The 13,418-nt window shown below is 44.9% G+C and overlaps 1 protein-coding gene across 1 annotated transcript in view; it reads right to left on the bottom strand.

Moving 5' to 3' along the window:
* The window catches only part of LOC124012228 (A-kinase anchor protein 9-like), a 141,425-nt gene that overhangs the window by 17,471 nt on the left and 110,536 nt on the right, over window positions 1-13,418 (bottom strand). The window contains exons 32-39 of the mRNA XM_046325704.1: window positions 11,944-12,030; window positions 10,428-11,474; window positions 10,083-10,223; window positions 9,945-9,989; window positions 9,658-9,774; window positions 9,419-9,463; window positions 5,321-6,052; window positions 4,351-4,411 (exon numbers count right to left, since the gene is read on the bottom strand). Of these exons, the coding sequence (XP_046181660.1) occupies window positions 4,351-4,411; window positions 5,321-6,052; window positions 9,419-9,463; window positions 9,658-9,774; window positions 9,945-9,989; window positions 10,083-10,223; window positions 10,428-11,474; window positions 11,944-12,030 (2,275 nt within the window). The remainder of the gene's footprint in view (window positions 1-4,350; window positions 4,412-5,320; window positions 6,053-9,418; window positions 9,464-9,657; window positions 9,775-9,944; window positions 9,990-10,082; window positions 10,224-10,427; window positions 11,475-11,943; window positions 12,031-13,418) is intronic.

Here is a 13,418-nt window from a genome sequence, read left to right as displayed (position 1 = left end):
CCTCCTACGGCCTCCTCCACGTCTCCTGATGTACTGGCCTGTCTCCTGGTAGCGCCTCCATGCTCTGGACACTACGCTGACAGACACAGCAAACCTTCTTTCCACATCTCGCATTGATGTGCCATCCTGGATGAGCTGCAATACCAGAGCCACTTGTGTGGGTTGTAGACTCCGTCTCATGCTACGACTAGAGTGAAAGCACCGCCAGCATTCAAAATGGACCAAAACATCAGCCAGGAACCATAGGAACTGAGAAGTGGTCTGTGGTCCCCACCTGCAGAACCACTCCTTTATTGGGGGTGTCTCCTCTATTTCTGAAACTATCCGCCGCCATTGTCGCAACCCCTATTACCAGCCTGTTCAACCTCTCTTTCATATCGTCTGAGATCCCCAAGGACTGGAAAGCTGCAGCAGTCATCCCCCTCTTCAAAGGGGGTGACACCCTGGACCCAAATTGTTACAGACCTATATCCATCCTGCCCTGCCTATCTAAGGTCTTCGAAAGCCAAGTCAACAAACAGGTGACTGACCATCTCGAATCCCACCGCACCTTCTCCGCTATGCAATCCAGTTTCCGAGCCGGTCACGGGTGCACCTCAGCCACACTCAAGGTACTTAATGACATCATAACCGCCATCGATAAAAGACAGTACTGTGCAGCCGTCTTCATCGACCTTGCCAAGGCTTTCGACTCTGTCAATCACCATATTCTTATCGGCAGACTCAGTAGCCTCTGTTTTTCGGATGACTGCCTTGCCTGGTTCACCAATTACTTTGCAGACAGAGTTCAGTGTGTCAAATCGGAGGGCATGTTGTCCGGTCCTCTGGCAGTCTCTATGGGGTGCCACAGGGTTCAATTCTCGGGCCGACTCTTTTCTCTGTATATATCAATGATGTTGCTCTTGCTGCGGGCGATTCCCTGATCCACCTCTACGCAGACGACACCATTGTATACACTTTCGGCCTGTCATTGGACACTGTGCTATCTAACCTCCAATCGAGCTTCAATGCCATACAACACTCCTTCCGTGGCCTCCAACTGCACTTAAACGCTAGTAAAACCAAATGCATGCTTTTCAACCGATCGCTGCCTGCACCCGCATGCCCGACTAGCATCACCACACTGGATGGCTCCGACCTTGAATATGTGGACACCTATAAGTACCTAGGTGTCTGGCTAGACTGCAAACTCTCCTTCCAGACCCATATCAAACATCTCCAATCGAAAATCAAATCAAGAATCGGCTTTCTATTCCGCAACAAAGCCTCCTTCACTCACGCTGCCAAGCTTACCCTAGTAAAACTGACTATCCTACCGATCCTCGACTTCGGCGACGTCATCTACAAAATTGCTTCCAACACTCTACTCAGCAAACTGGATGCAGTTTATCACAGTGCCATCCGTTTTGTCACTAAAGCACCTTATACTACCCACCACTGCGACTTGTATGCTCTAGTCGGCTGGCCCTCGCTACATATTCGTCGCCAGACCCACTGGCTTCAGGTCATCTACAAGGCCATGCTAGGCAAAGCTCCGCCTTATCTCAGCTCACTGGTCACGATGGCAACACCCATCCGTAGCACGCGCTCCAGCAGGTGTATCTCATTGATCATCCCTAAAGCCAACACCTCATTCGGCCGCCTTTCGTTCCAGTACTCTGCTGCCTGTGACTGGAACGAATTGCAAAAATCGCTGATGTTGGAGACTTTTATCTCCCTCACCAACTTCAAACATCAGTTAGCTGAGCAGCTAACCGATCGCTGCAGCTGTACATAATCTATTGGTAAATAGCACACCCATTTTCAAATATCCTCATCCCCACAGTTTTTATTTATTTATTTTTCTGCTCTTATGCACACCAATATCTCTACCTGTACATGATCATCTGATCATTTATCACTCCAGTGTTAATCTGCAATATTGTAATTATTCGCCTACCTCCTCATGCCTTTTGCACACATTGTATATAGACTCCCCTTTTTTTCTCTGTGTTATTGACTTGTTAATTGTTTACTCCATGTGTAACTCTGTGTTGTCTGTTCACACTGCTATGCTTTATCTTGGCCAGGTCGCAGTTGCAAATGAAAACCTGTTCTCAACTAGCCTACCTGGTTAAATAAAGGTGAAAAAAATGCCTATAATTTCCACCTGTTGTCTATTCCATTTGTACAACAGCATGTGAAATGTATTGTCAATCAGGGTTGCTTCCTAAGTGGACAGTTTGATTTCACAGAAGTGTGATTGACTTGGAGTTACATTATGTTGTTTAAGTTTTCCCTTAATTTTTTTGAGCAGTGTATAAAATAACACATATGGAATCATGTGGTAACCAAAAAAGTGTTACACAAATCAAAATATATATTTTATATTCTTCAAATAGCCACCCTTTGCCTTGATGACAGCTTTGCACACTCTTGGCATTCTCTCAACCAGCTTCACCTGGAATGGTTTTCCAACTATGTTGAAGGAGTTCCCACATGTGATGAGCATTTGTTGGCTGCTTTTCCTTCACTCTGCGCTCCGACTCATCCCAAACCATCCCAATATGGTTTAGGTCGGGTGATTGTGGAGGCCAGGTTATCTGGTGCAGCACCATCGCTCTCCTCCTTGGTAAAATAGCCCTTACAGAGCCTGGAGGTGTGTTGGGTCATTGTCTTGTTGGAAAAACAAATGATAGTCCCACTAAGCCCAAACCAGATGGGAAGGCGAATCGCTGAAGATTTCTGTGGTAGGCATGCTGGTTAAGTGTGCCTTGAATTCTAAATAAATCAGTGTCACAAGCAAAGCACCCCCACACCATAACACCTCCACCTCCATGCTTTACGGTGAGAAATAGACATGCAGAGATCATCCGTTCACCCACACCGCTGATCACAGACACGGCTGTTGGAACCAAAAATCTCTAAATGGACTCCAGACCAAAAGGACAAATTTCCACCTGTCTAATGTCCATTGCTCATGTTTCTTGGTCCAAGCAAGTCTCTTCTTCTTATTGGTGTCCTTTAGTAGAGATTTTATTCAGAAATTCGACCATGAAGGCCTGATTCACACAGTCTCCTCTGAACAGCTGATGTTGAGATGCGTCTGTTATTTGAACTCTGTGAAGCATTTATTTGGGCTGCAATTTCTGAGGCTGGTAACCCTAATGAACTTATCCTCTGCGGAAGAAGTAACTCTGGGTCTTCCATTCCTGTGGAGGTCCTCATGAGAGCCAGTTTCATCATAATGCTTGATGGTTTTTGCAACTGCACTTGAAGAAAATTGAAATTTTCAGTATTGACTGACCATGTCATAAAGTAGTGATAGACTGTCGTTTCTCTTTACTTATTTGAGCTGGTCTTGCCATAATATGGACTTGGTCTTTTACCAAATAGGGCTATCTTCTGTATATCCCCCTACCTTGTCACAACACAACTGATTGGCTCAAACGCATTAAGGAAAATAAATTCCACAAATTAACTTAACAAGGCACACATTGCAATGCATTCCAGGTGACTACCTCATGAAGCTGGTTGAGAGAATGCCAAGAGTGTTGTGATAAAAACATTACGTATTTACCTTTTTTAATATTAATGGTTAACAATTAATATTTAACCATTTCTGTCCTGTTAGCGTTCATTTTCATGGGTGCCACTCTAGTTCCTTGCAGCTAATCTGGGCGTATGGTCACTGGAGATGGCTTGAGCTGACAAATTAGTTAAATTCTGCATTACATAGCCAAGAATGTGTTTTACTAGAGAAAGCTTAGGAGTAGAAAAATCCCTCATTGTCTCAAAATCATCCTTGCATCTGGGAAACTAAGCCAGGGTGGGGTTAAGACAACAGCCCACGTGCAGATACTGACAGGATGAAGCCAGGGTGGCTTATGATGCTCCTTGGTCTGCATGAGGGGGGTTGACGCAACCATGACTGAGCATAAGCTATATATATTACTCTGCATTTGTGTAAAGGTTAGGTTACTCGGTCCAAAAATGGTGAAAGTGTTATATAGGCTATGGCAGGGTTCACCAACTGGGGGCGAATTTAGCTAACGGGTGGTTTTATACTGTTCCCAAGTATTCCTACGCATAACAGGGAGACGCATGATCTTATACAAATGTAAGCAAGGTTTGAAATAATTATGTTTTTTGTCAAACATATCTGTTTGGGCTACTTGAGGTCAATTTGCAGTCAACAAATTATTTGTAATTATGTTCCGGACCCCTGACCATCCGCTTCAGAAAACATTGTCCTGCAGCTGAATCTAGTTGATGATCCATGGCCTAGGGTATTGTGATTACTAGGGAAAACACGTGACCTCAAGAACAATTCGGCATGGAGGTGGGATATGTGACACTACATTAACTTACCACTGGTGTAGCCGTCTTTGAATTGCGATCCTGCGAGATGCTCTGGTCTCGATGAGGGGGCCTAGAGGGCATGAAACCAGGTCAGTGTACAGAAGAGTTTGAGTTCCAAAACGGCCTACTCCCCCATAAAAATGTCAAGCTCATTATGTTAAATCATGTGGGTCATGTTAAATTAGGCACCAAACAGAAGAAAACAGACTGAAACCGGGTTTCTGCTGGGATGTTGTGAAGAGTGCACTACAACACCTTTTTCCCCTCAGGAGACTGAAAAGATTTGGCATGGGTCCCAAGATCCTCAAAAAGTTCTACAGCTGCACTATCGAGAACATCCTGACCGGTTGCATCACGGCCTGGTATGGTAACTGCTCGGCACCTGACCGTAAGACGCTACAGAGGGTAGTGCGTACGGCCTAGTACATCACTGGGGCCAAGCTTCCTGCCATCCAGGACCTATATACTAGGCGTGTCAGAGGAAAGCCCAAAAAATTGTAAAAGACTCCAGTCACCCAGGTCAAAGACTGTTTTCTTTGCTACCGCATGGCAAGCGGTACCGGAGTGCCAAGTCTAGGACCAAAAGGCTCCTTAACAGCTTGTACCTCCAAACCATAAGACTGCTGAACAATTAACCAAATGGCCATCAGATTATTTACATTGACACCCCCTCTATTAGTTTTTTTACACTGCTGCAACTCGCTGTTTATTATCTATTCATAGTCACTTCACCCCTACTTACATGTACAAATTACCTTGACTAACCTGTACCCCTGCACATGGACTCTGTACCAGTATCCCCTGCATATAGCCCCGATGTTAATTAATTGTGTTACTTTTTTATAATCTTTTACTTTAGTTTACTTGGTAAATGTTTTCTTAACTCTTTCTTGAATTGCACTGTTGGTTTAGGGCTTACACATGTTGCATTCGGCGCATGTGACAAAAGGTTTGATTTGATGTCATCCAATGGACTTACTTCGTGGGAGCGTTGCAGCTTATCGATGACGGTCTTGAGAGCCTTGCACTCCTCCTCCAGTATTTGATTGTCCCGCTTCAGGGCCTCGCTCTCTGTGATGTGCCGGGCCTCCATGTCCAGGATTTCTGCCGCATGCAGCTCCTGCATCTGTACGATCTTCTCCTGGTACTCCCCGATCATCTCCTCCACCTCTTCCTCCTCTGAAACAGATCTGGGCTGGCCAGATGTCTGGGAGGAAAATGTCTCCGTCTGGGTGCCAGCGTCTGTATGTGGCGGACGTTGAGATCCACTAAGATCAGACGATTGACCGGACAATTTGTCGGAAGACTTTTGGTTTGTCGCGGCAGAGTTCTTCCTGGAGAGCGATGGTTTGTCTTTGGCAGCCATTTTTCCCTTGGACCCCTGGCGTTGGTTTTGCGGTTTGCTGCCTTTCTTTTTCGGATGGGAGGGTGGTGCTTGCTGCTGCTGATCGAGTGAGGGAGACTGAGATGGTGATACTGGGGATAGTGTTGACAGTGACTCCGCGGATTTCGCCAAGGCTACTCTGAGCTGTTGTTGCTCCTCTTTGAGCTGAGCGATTGACAGGTCACGGACTTGGAGTTCGGCCTTGAGTTTCTCGCTGCACTCTTTGAAGCTGTTCAGGTGTCCTTTGGTAGCGGCTGCCTCGTCTCGGACCTCCTGGAGCTCTTGGAGAAGCTCGGATGTGGAAGCACAGTCACCTTCCAATGACGCCTGGGAGGTGAAAGGACAGATTTATCAAAGATGAATTTAGGGGACACCCAAACCCATACAAGTGAAGACATGTCAATAGTCAGATCTTTTTCCATATTGCTGAGTAAAGTTGGAATATTCTGCTTTGCAGCAAGATGTACAGTAGAAGTAGAATGTTTATTGAAGCAACATCTCACGACATCAGTCAAGAAGTTAAAGCTTGGTCACAAATGGGTATTCCAAATGGACAATGACCCCAAGCATACTTCCAAAGTTGTGGCAAAATGGCTTAAGGACAACAAAGTCAAGGTATTGGACAAAGCCCTGACATCAATCCTATAGAAAATGTGTGGGCAGAACTGAAAAAGCGTGTGCGAGCAAGGAGGCCTACAAACCTGACTCTGTTACACCAGCTCTGTCAGGAGGAATGGACCAAAATTCACCCAACTTATTTTGGGAAGCTTGTGGAAGGCTACCCAAAACGTTTGACCCAAGTTAAACAATTTAAAGGCAATGCTACCAAATACTAATTGAGTGTATGTAAACTTCTGACCCACTGGAAATGTGATGAAATAAATAAAAGCTGAAATAAATCATTCTCTCTATTATTATTCTGACATTTCAAATTCTTAAAATAAAGTGGTGAACCTAACTGACCTAAGACAAAGATTATTTTCAAAGATGGTGTAGCAATCAGATGTCCCTTGTCCTCGTCTTGTCCCGTGTATATATATTTTATGTATTTTTCTTCACGTAACTTTTAATATATTTTTCTCTAAAAACTCAACTTCAAAACACTCTCCTGCAACCCGCCTCACCAAATGTGGTGCGGATGTTTTTTTTGTTGCTGTTCTGGTTAGCATTTATTGGCTTATTTCACTGTAGAGCCTCTTGCCCTTCTCATTATACCTTATCCAGGCCCTCACTCCCCAAAGCCGTAAACATGGGCACCCTCATAGATATCATCCTAACCAACTTGCCCTCTAAATTCACCTCTGTTGTTTTCAACCAAGATCTCAGCGATCACTGCCTCATTGTCTGCATCCGTAATGGGTCAGCGGTCAAACGACCTCCACTCATCAATATCAAACGCTCCCTGAAAAATTTCAGCGAGCAGGCCTTTCTAATTGACCTGGCCCGGGTATCCTGGAAGGATATTGACCTCATCCCGTCAGTAGAGGAAGCCTGGTTTTTCTTTAAAAATGCCTTCATCACCATCTTAAATAAGCATGCCCCATTCAAGAAATTTAGAACCAGGAACAGATACAGCCCTTGGTTCTCTCCAGACCGGACTGCCCTTAACCAACACAAAAACACCCTGTGGTGTTCTGCATTAGCATCGAACAACCCCCGTGAAATGCAACTTCTCAGGGAAGTTAGAAACCAATATACACAGGCAGTTAGAAAAGCCAAGGCTAGCTATTTCAAGCAGGAATTTGCTTCCTGCAACACAAACTCAAAAACGTTCTGGGACATTTTAAAGTCCATGGAGAATAAGAGCACCTCCTCCCAGCTGCCCACAGCACTGAGGATAGGGAACACTGTCACCACCGATAAATCCACTATAATTGAGAATTTCAATAAGCATTTTTCTACGGCTGGCCATGCTTTCCACCTGGCTACCCCTACCCCTGTCAACAGCACTGCACCCCCCACAGCAACTTGCCCAAGCCTTCCCCATTTCTCCTTCTCCCAAATCCAGTCAGCTGATGTTCTGAAAGAGCTGCAAAATTTGGACCCCACAAATCATCCGGGCTAGACAATCTGGACTCTTTCTTTCTAAAATGATCTGCAGAAATTGTTGCAGGTGTCTGGTTAGACAGTAAACTCTCCTTCCAGACTCACATAAAACATCTCCAATCCAAAGTTAAATCTAGAATTGGCTTCCTATTTCGCAACAAAGCATCCTTCACCCATGTTGCCAAACATACCCTCGTAAAACTGACCATCATACCGATCCTAGACTTCGGCGATATCATTTACAAAATAGCCTCCAACACCCTACTCAACAAATTGGATGCAGTCTATCACAGTGCCATCCGGCCATCCGTTTTTTCCACCAAAGCCCCATATACCACCCACCACTTCGACCAGTATGCTCTCGTTGGCTGGCCCTCGTCACCAAACCCACTAGCTCCAGGTCATCTAAAAGACCCTGCTAGGTAAAGTCCAACCTTATCTCTGCTCGCTGGTCACCATAGCAGCACCCACCCGTAGCACGCGTTCCAGCAGGTATATCTCACTTGTCACCCCCAAAGCCAATTCCTCCTTTGGCCGCCTCTCCTTCTAGTTCTCTGCTGCCATTGACTGGAACGAACTACAAAAATCTCTGAAACTGAAAACACTTCTCCCTCACTGGCTTTAAGCACCAGCTGTCAGAGCAGCTCACAGATCACTGCACCTGTACATGGCCCATCTAGAAATAGGCCAAACTACCACCTCTTCCCTACAGTATTTATTTATTTTGTTCCTTTGCACCCCAGTTTTTCTACTTTGCACACTCATCTACTGTCAAACCTGCCATTCCAGGGTTTTAATTGCTATATTGTATTTACTTCGCCACCATGGCCTATTTATTGCCTTTACCTCCCTTATCTCACCTCATTTGCTCACATTGTATATATTATTTTTCTACTGTATTATTGACTGTATGTTTGTTTTACTCTGTGTTGTTATATGTGTCAAACTGCTTTGCTTTATCTTGGCCAGGTCGCAGTTGTAAATGAGAACTTGTTCTCAACTTGGTTAAATAAATAAAGGTGAAATATATATATAAAATATATATATATTTTTTTAAAGACTGGGAATTTTTTAAAATTGTAATGAATTTTTCTCAGTTCTCTCCCCAATTTCGTGGTATCTTGTCTCATCGCTACAACTCCCGTACGGGCTTGGGAGAGACGAAGGTTGAAAGTCATGCGTCCTCCGATACACAACCCAACCAAGCCGCACTGCTTCTTAACACAGCGCGCATCCAACCCGGAAGCCAGCCGCACAAATGTGTCAGAGGAAACACCGTGCTAACCTTGGTTAGCGCGCACTGCACCTGGCCCGCCACAGGAGTCGCTGGTGCGAGATGAGACAAGGATATCTTGTCCCTAGCCACCAACCTCTCCCTAACCCAGACGACGCTAGGCCAATTGTGCGCCACCCCATGGACCTCCCGGTCTCAGCCAGTTACGACAGAGCCTGGGCGCGAACCCAGAGTCTCTGGTGGCACAGCTGGCACTGCAGTACAGCACCCTTAACCACTGCACTACCCGGGAGGCCCCAGGACAGGGAATTATTACTAGGATTAAAATGTCAGGAATTGTGAAAAACGGAGTTTAAATGTATTTGGCTAGGGTGTAAACTAAGGTGTAAACTTCTGACTTCAACTGTACTTACCCGGTAGAGTTCTCCCTTGAGATGTGTTATGGTCATCTCTCCCTCCTTTGGTACAATTTAAAAAAAATATGAAATGGTCAGATTGGTTAATCACTAAAATGGTCAACATTTTCAAAATGTACTGTTATCCACAAAAAATGTACAATTAATAAATCAACAAATGAAGTTCGGCACTGGAAGACTGCGACTCCCATAGTTCTTTCCTTTGCTGAACACTGGTTGAATGTGACTGTTCATACCCGTAGAAGCTCCTGTAGCTTGTCACAGCTTTCCCTGTAGCTGCTGAGCTCCTCTTTGACCTCCTTCAGCTCCCGATGGAGCTCAGACATCTTCGCCTCACTGCCTCGCGATGACACCTGGGGAATAGTTAAGATGTTAGAAATTCTAAAACTTGGATTTCAAGACAATGGATTTAAGATAATGTCAAGAACAAGAAAGTATTGCAATACTTGAGCAAATCTGAGGCAAAGTAGAATTGTACTGTGTCTGGCAATCGGAGGAAATCCCTTTCACATTAGTTAATTACCCTTTGAAGGTCTTCTTGAAGGTTGGCTATTGCGACCTCTTTTGCCTAAAAAAGTAAAACGTGACAATTGTAACACCCTCTCATGCAATAATAACAGAGGATTAATCTAACATGGTTGTTGAGTGTGATATTACATACCTTGAGCTCCTGCTGGAGTTTATTGCTGCTCTCCTTGTAACTGCTGAGCTGTTCTTTGGTGGCTGAAGCTTCGTCCCTGACCTTCTGTAGCTCCTGTAGAATCTCAGACACAGCCAGCCTGTTGCCTCCAGAAGATGCAGTCTGGTTCAGAGTTCAAAGAGACAGCAGCTTGTCAGCATTTAACCTGTGAAAAACGTCTCTAGGCAGTGTAGGTGTAAGCAAATTTATTCATCCATGGAAACTAGAGCAGGCTAACTCTACCCCACAAAAACAAATTCATAGAATGTGGTGCAGGCTACAGCTAATTTAACCCCAGAGACAATAGTCAAGGCTAAAGTTAACTACCTCTGTGGCTGGAAATGGTCTCTGGCGTCCTACAGGCTTGGTCGTCCTCATCTGATTGAGCAGGTCCATGAGCAAGACCAGCCTCCTCTCGTACTCCAGCACCTCCTCCTCGGAGCTGGAGAGTAACTGCTTCTGCAGCTCTTGGTCCTTATGCATGCCGCTCAGGCCTACCTCCAGCTCGCGGAGCTTCTCTGTCAGGAGGACCACCTTCCCAGTGGGGCCATGTTTGGCTCCTTGGATCTCCACTGCTCGGGACATTCCTGCAAACCCAAAGTCTGGTATCTCCATCTGTCCCCTGGGATCCTGGTGGACGGATTCTTTGGCTCTCTGGCCCTTGGACTGCTGTGATTGATGCAGCTGTTGCTGGATGGCGCCCAGTTGGGCCTGGCTGACAAGTGCGGTGGCCACCCTCTCCCTCAGCTTGTCCTCCAGGTCCTGGACCTTGCGCTGGAGGTCGTCAGCGTCCTCCTGGGCCCGCTCCACCAGGAACCGGCAGCGGGTCAGTTCAGAGTCTCTCTCTGTGACACAGGCCTCAAGTTTCTGGACGCTAAGGCTCAGCTCCTTCACCCTGGAGGTGGCATTCTGCTCAAGTGCCTGGATCTGAGCCTGCACCACTACAAACGCCGCCGTCTTATCCCTCAGGGCATCTTGCAGCTCCATCGCCATGTCATCCGACAGCTCCTTTTCCGACTCGGCTAATGCTAGTCTACTCTCCTGCAAGCATCGGTACCTCTCCAGGAGCGAGCAGTGCTCGGCTTTGATGGTGTCCAGCTCTTGTGTGGCCAGGTCCATCTTTTGCTTCATTTCGTCATACTCCTCCTTGTTGGGACCTCCGACTTGGCTCTCCAACTGGCGCTTGAGCTCTTCTTCCATCTCCGAGAACTTCTTCCGCTCAATGTTGGCCAGCTCCTCCTGGAGCTTGTCGATAACGGCGTTGAGCTGTTCCAACTCCTCCTCGCTGTTCCTCTTCAGGCGCTGCTGCTCGCTCCGCATGCACTCCACCTGGGACTCCAGATCTCGCAGTAGCTCATCCCTCGCATTGATTTCCTGAAGGGAAGGACAGAGCAGTGAATGTAGGAATAAGGACGAAGGTGAGGAGGAAAAATACCGGCTCATGCTTTCTGTTAAACCTCTGAGACACAGTTGTGCCACGGCATTATAGTTATTGATAATATGTATGTGATATATATTATCTATGAGTCTCAGCCAATCAGGTAAAATGTTTGGTTGAGACAACTGTAATAATGGTACTTCAGGTACCAATTATGATTTGTTGGACACTTCTAGGGTGTTCCAAGTGTCTCTTCAGTAAGCCAACTTAAAGAAAAATTCACAACACAACAGAGGCCTACTTACCAAAGCCTAAAATAAAATGGTGGGTTACGCCACAACAAAAATACTAAATAAAAGGAACGGCTGTTACACAACACAAACACTTATCCACTATCACAAAGATATACATATATGTGAACAGAAGAACAAGTGGTCTGTCTAACGTATATGTATATGGGGTTACCTTGTTGTCAGGGGCTGTTTCCGTGTGTTGAAGCTTAGCCATCTGCTCATTAAGAAGAGCTATTTCCCTGTGTTTCTCCTCCATCACCTTCAAAAGTTTATCATATGTCGGAGATTATAATCTGCAGGCTCTCAACACACAAAAAATATCACCCTTAAACTGGGACTAAAACAGTAGGGAACATTAAAAGGGGGGGGGGGGGGGTATTTATCTTTGGGTGGGGATATTACCTATCCCTACAATATTAGCCCAACAGGTACCACATTTGGTGCTTTGGCTAATGTGGCATATATATAGCATTTGCTTGTAAATTACTTCTGTAGCATCTATACAGGCATTATAACAGGTTTATGAAAGCTACATTAAATCTTAAAAGTATATTTTTCATTTAAAATTGCGACCGAAATGTCTATGTAATATACTGTAGCTAGAGGAGTCCATATTAGCCATTTTTAAAGTTAGGTTGTCTTTTAGAATGGACTATGTTAGTGTCACAGTGGACTATTCACTTGATTAGGGCCAGTTTGCACCGGTGCAGTCTGTTAACACTTGTTATTTCCAAAAGGTTAAAAAGGAAAGACCGAAAGGTAAGTTATACATTTAAAAAAAGGTTAAATGTAATGTTATTATCACTTAACACTCTTTTTAATCTATTAGCTAGCTGCAAATATTGCCCAGGTGCAGACCTATCAGTTTGACCAAAAGTCTACATGAACCATTCTACATAAAATGATTGGTCTTAATCTACTAGCAGGTTTTTCAGTATCGATAAACATCGTAATATGTTTTTGTAGTGTAGCAACGGTTAATAGCACACTTATTTTATCCTTTGATATATCATTTGAATGGTCTGTCTTTATGTAGCTTTGTTTAGCAGATGGATACCACGTGTCAACCTTGCTGCTTTAAGGATTACCTATAGTACAGGGATTCCCAAACTTTTTCAACTCCATTTTGACATCTGAAAATTCTCACAACCCCACCCATGTGAATAAAATCACAGCCAATGTTAACGTTTATAATTTGGGGCTATGGCAGTCAATTGAAAAACATTCTAACAGTATTTCTGATTGTCCTCAACTCACCATCACATACTTTTAATGTGAGGCAGTCAATTGCAAATTAATCTGACATAATGTCTCTTATCTCACCACCACTAGAGATGGGTGCGCTTGACGCATGTCGTGTCGGAGCTTCTCCAAGTCAGGGGGCGTGGTTGAAAGTGAGCACGCATCTCTGCTGTCTCATCCAACCTGGATCGACAGGCCCATTTGGTTTAAATGCAAATGGGAGCACTAAATCCAGCATCACACAGACATTAGCTAACAAAAAGGGCAGCCAGCGATGAGTTTTATGATGCTTTAAAAACAACTAGGAAATCTGAAGGATAGGAGGTCAAATCATGATGCAAGTGATCTTTAGGTCGGAAAGTCAGAGCTCTAGAAAGAGGCCAGAGTTGGAATTCCAATTTTTTC

The sequence above is a fragment of the Oncorhynchus gorbuscha genome, linkage group LG24 (genome assembly GCF_021184085.1).
Source record: "Oncorhynchus gorbuscha isolate QuinsamMale2020 ecotype Even-year linkage group LG24, OgorEven_v1.0, whole genome shotgun sequence".
NCBI lineage: Eukaryota > Metazoa > Chordata > Actinopteri > Salmoniformes > Salmonidae > Oncorhynchus > Oncorhynchus gorbuscha.
This window is presented reverse-complemented; position numbering and strand designations above follow the sequence as displayed.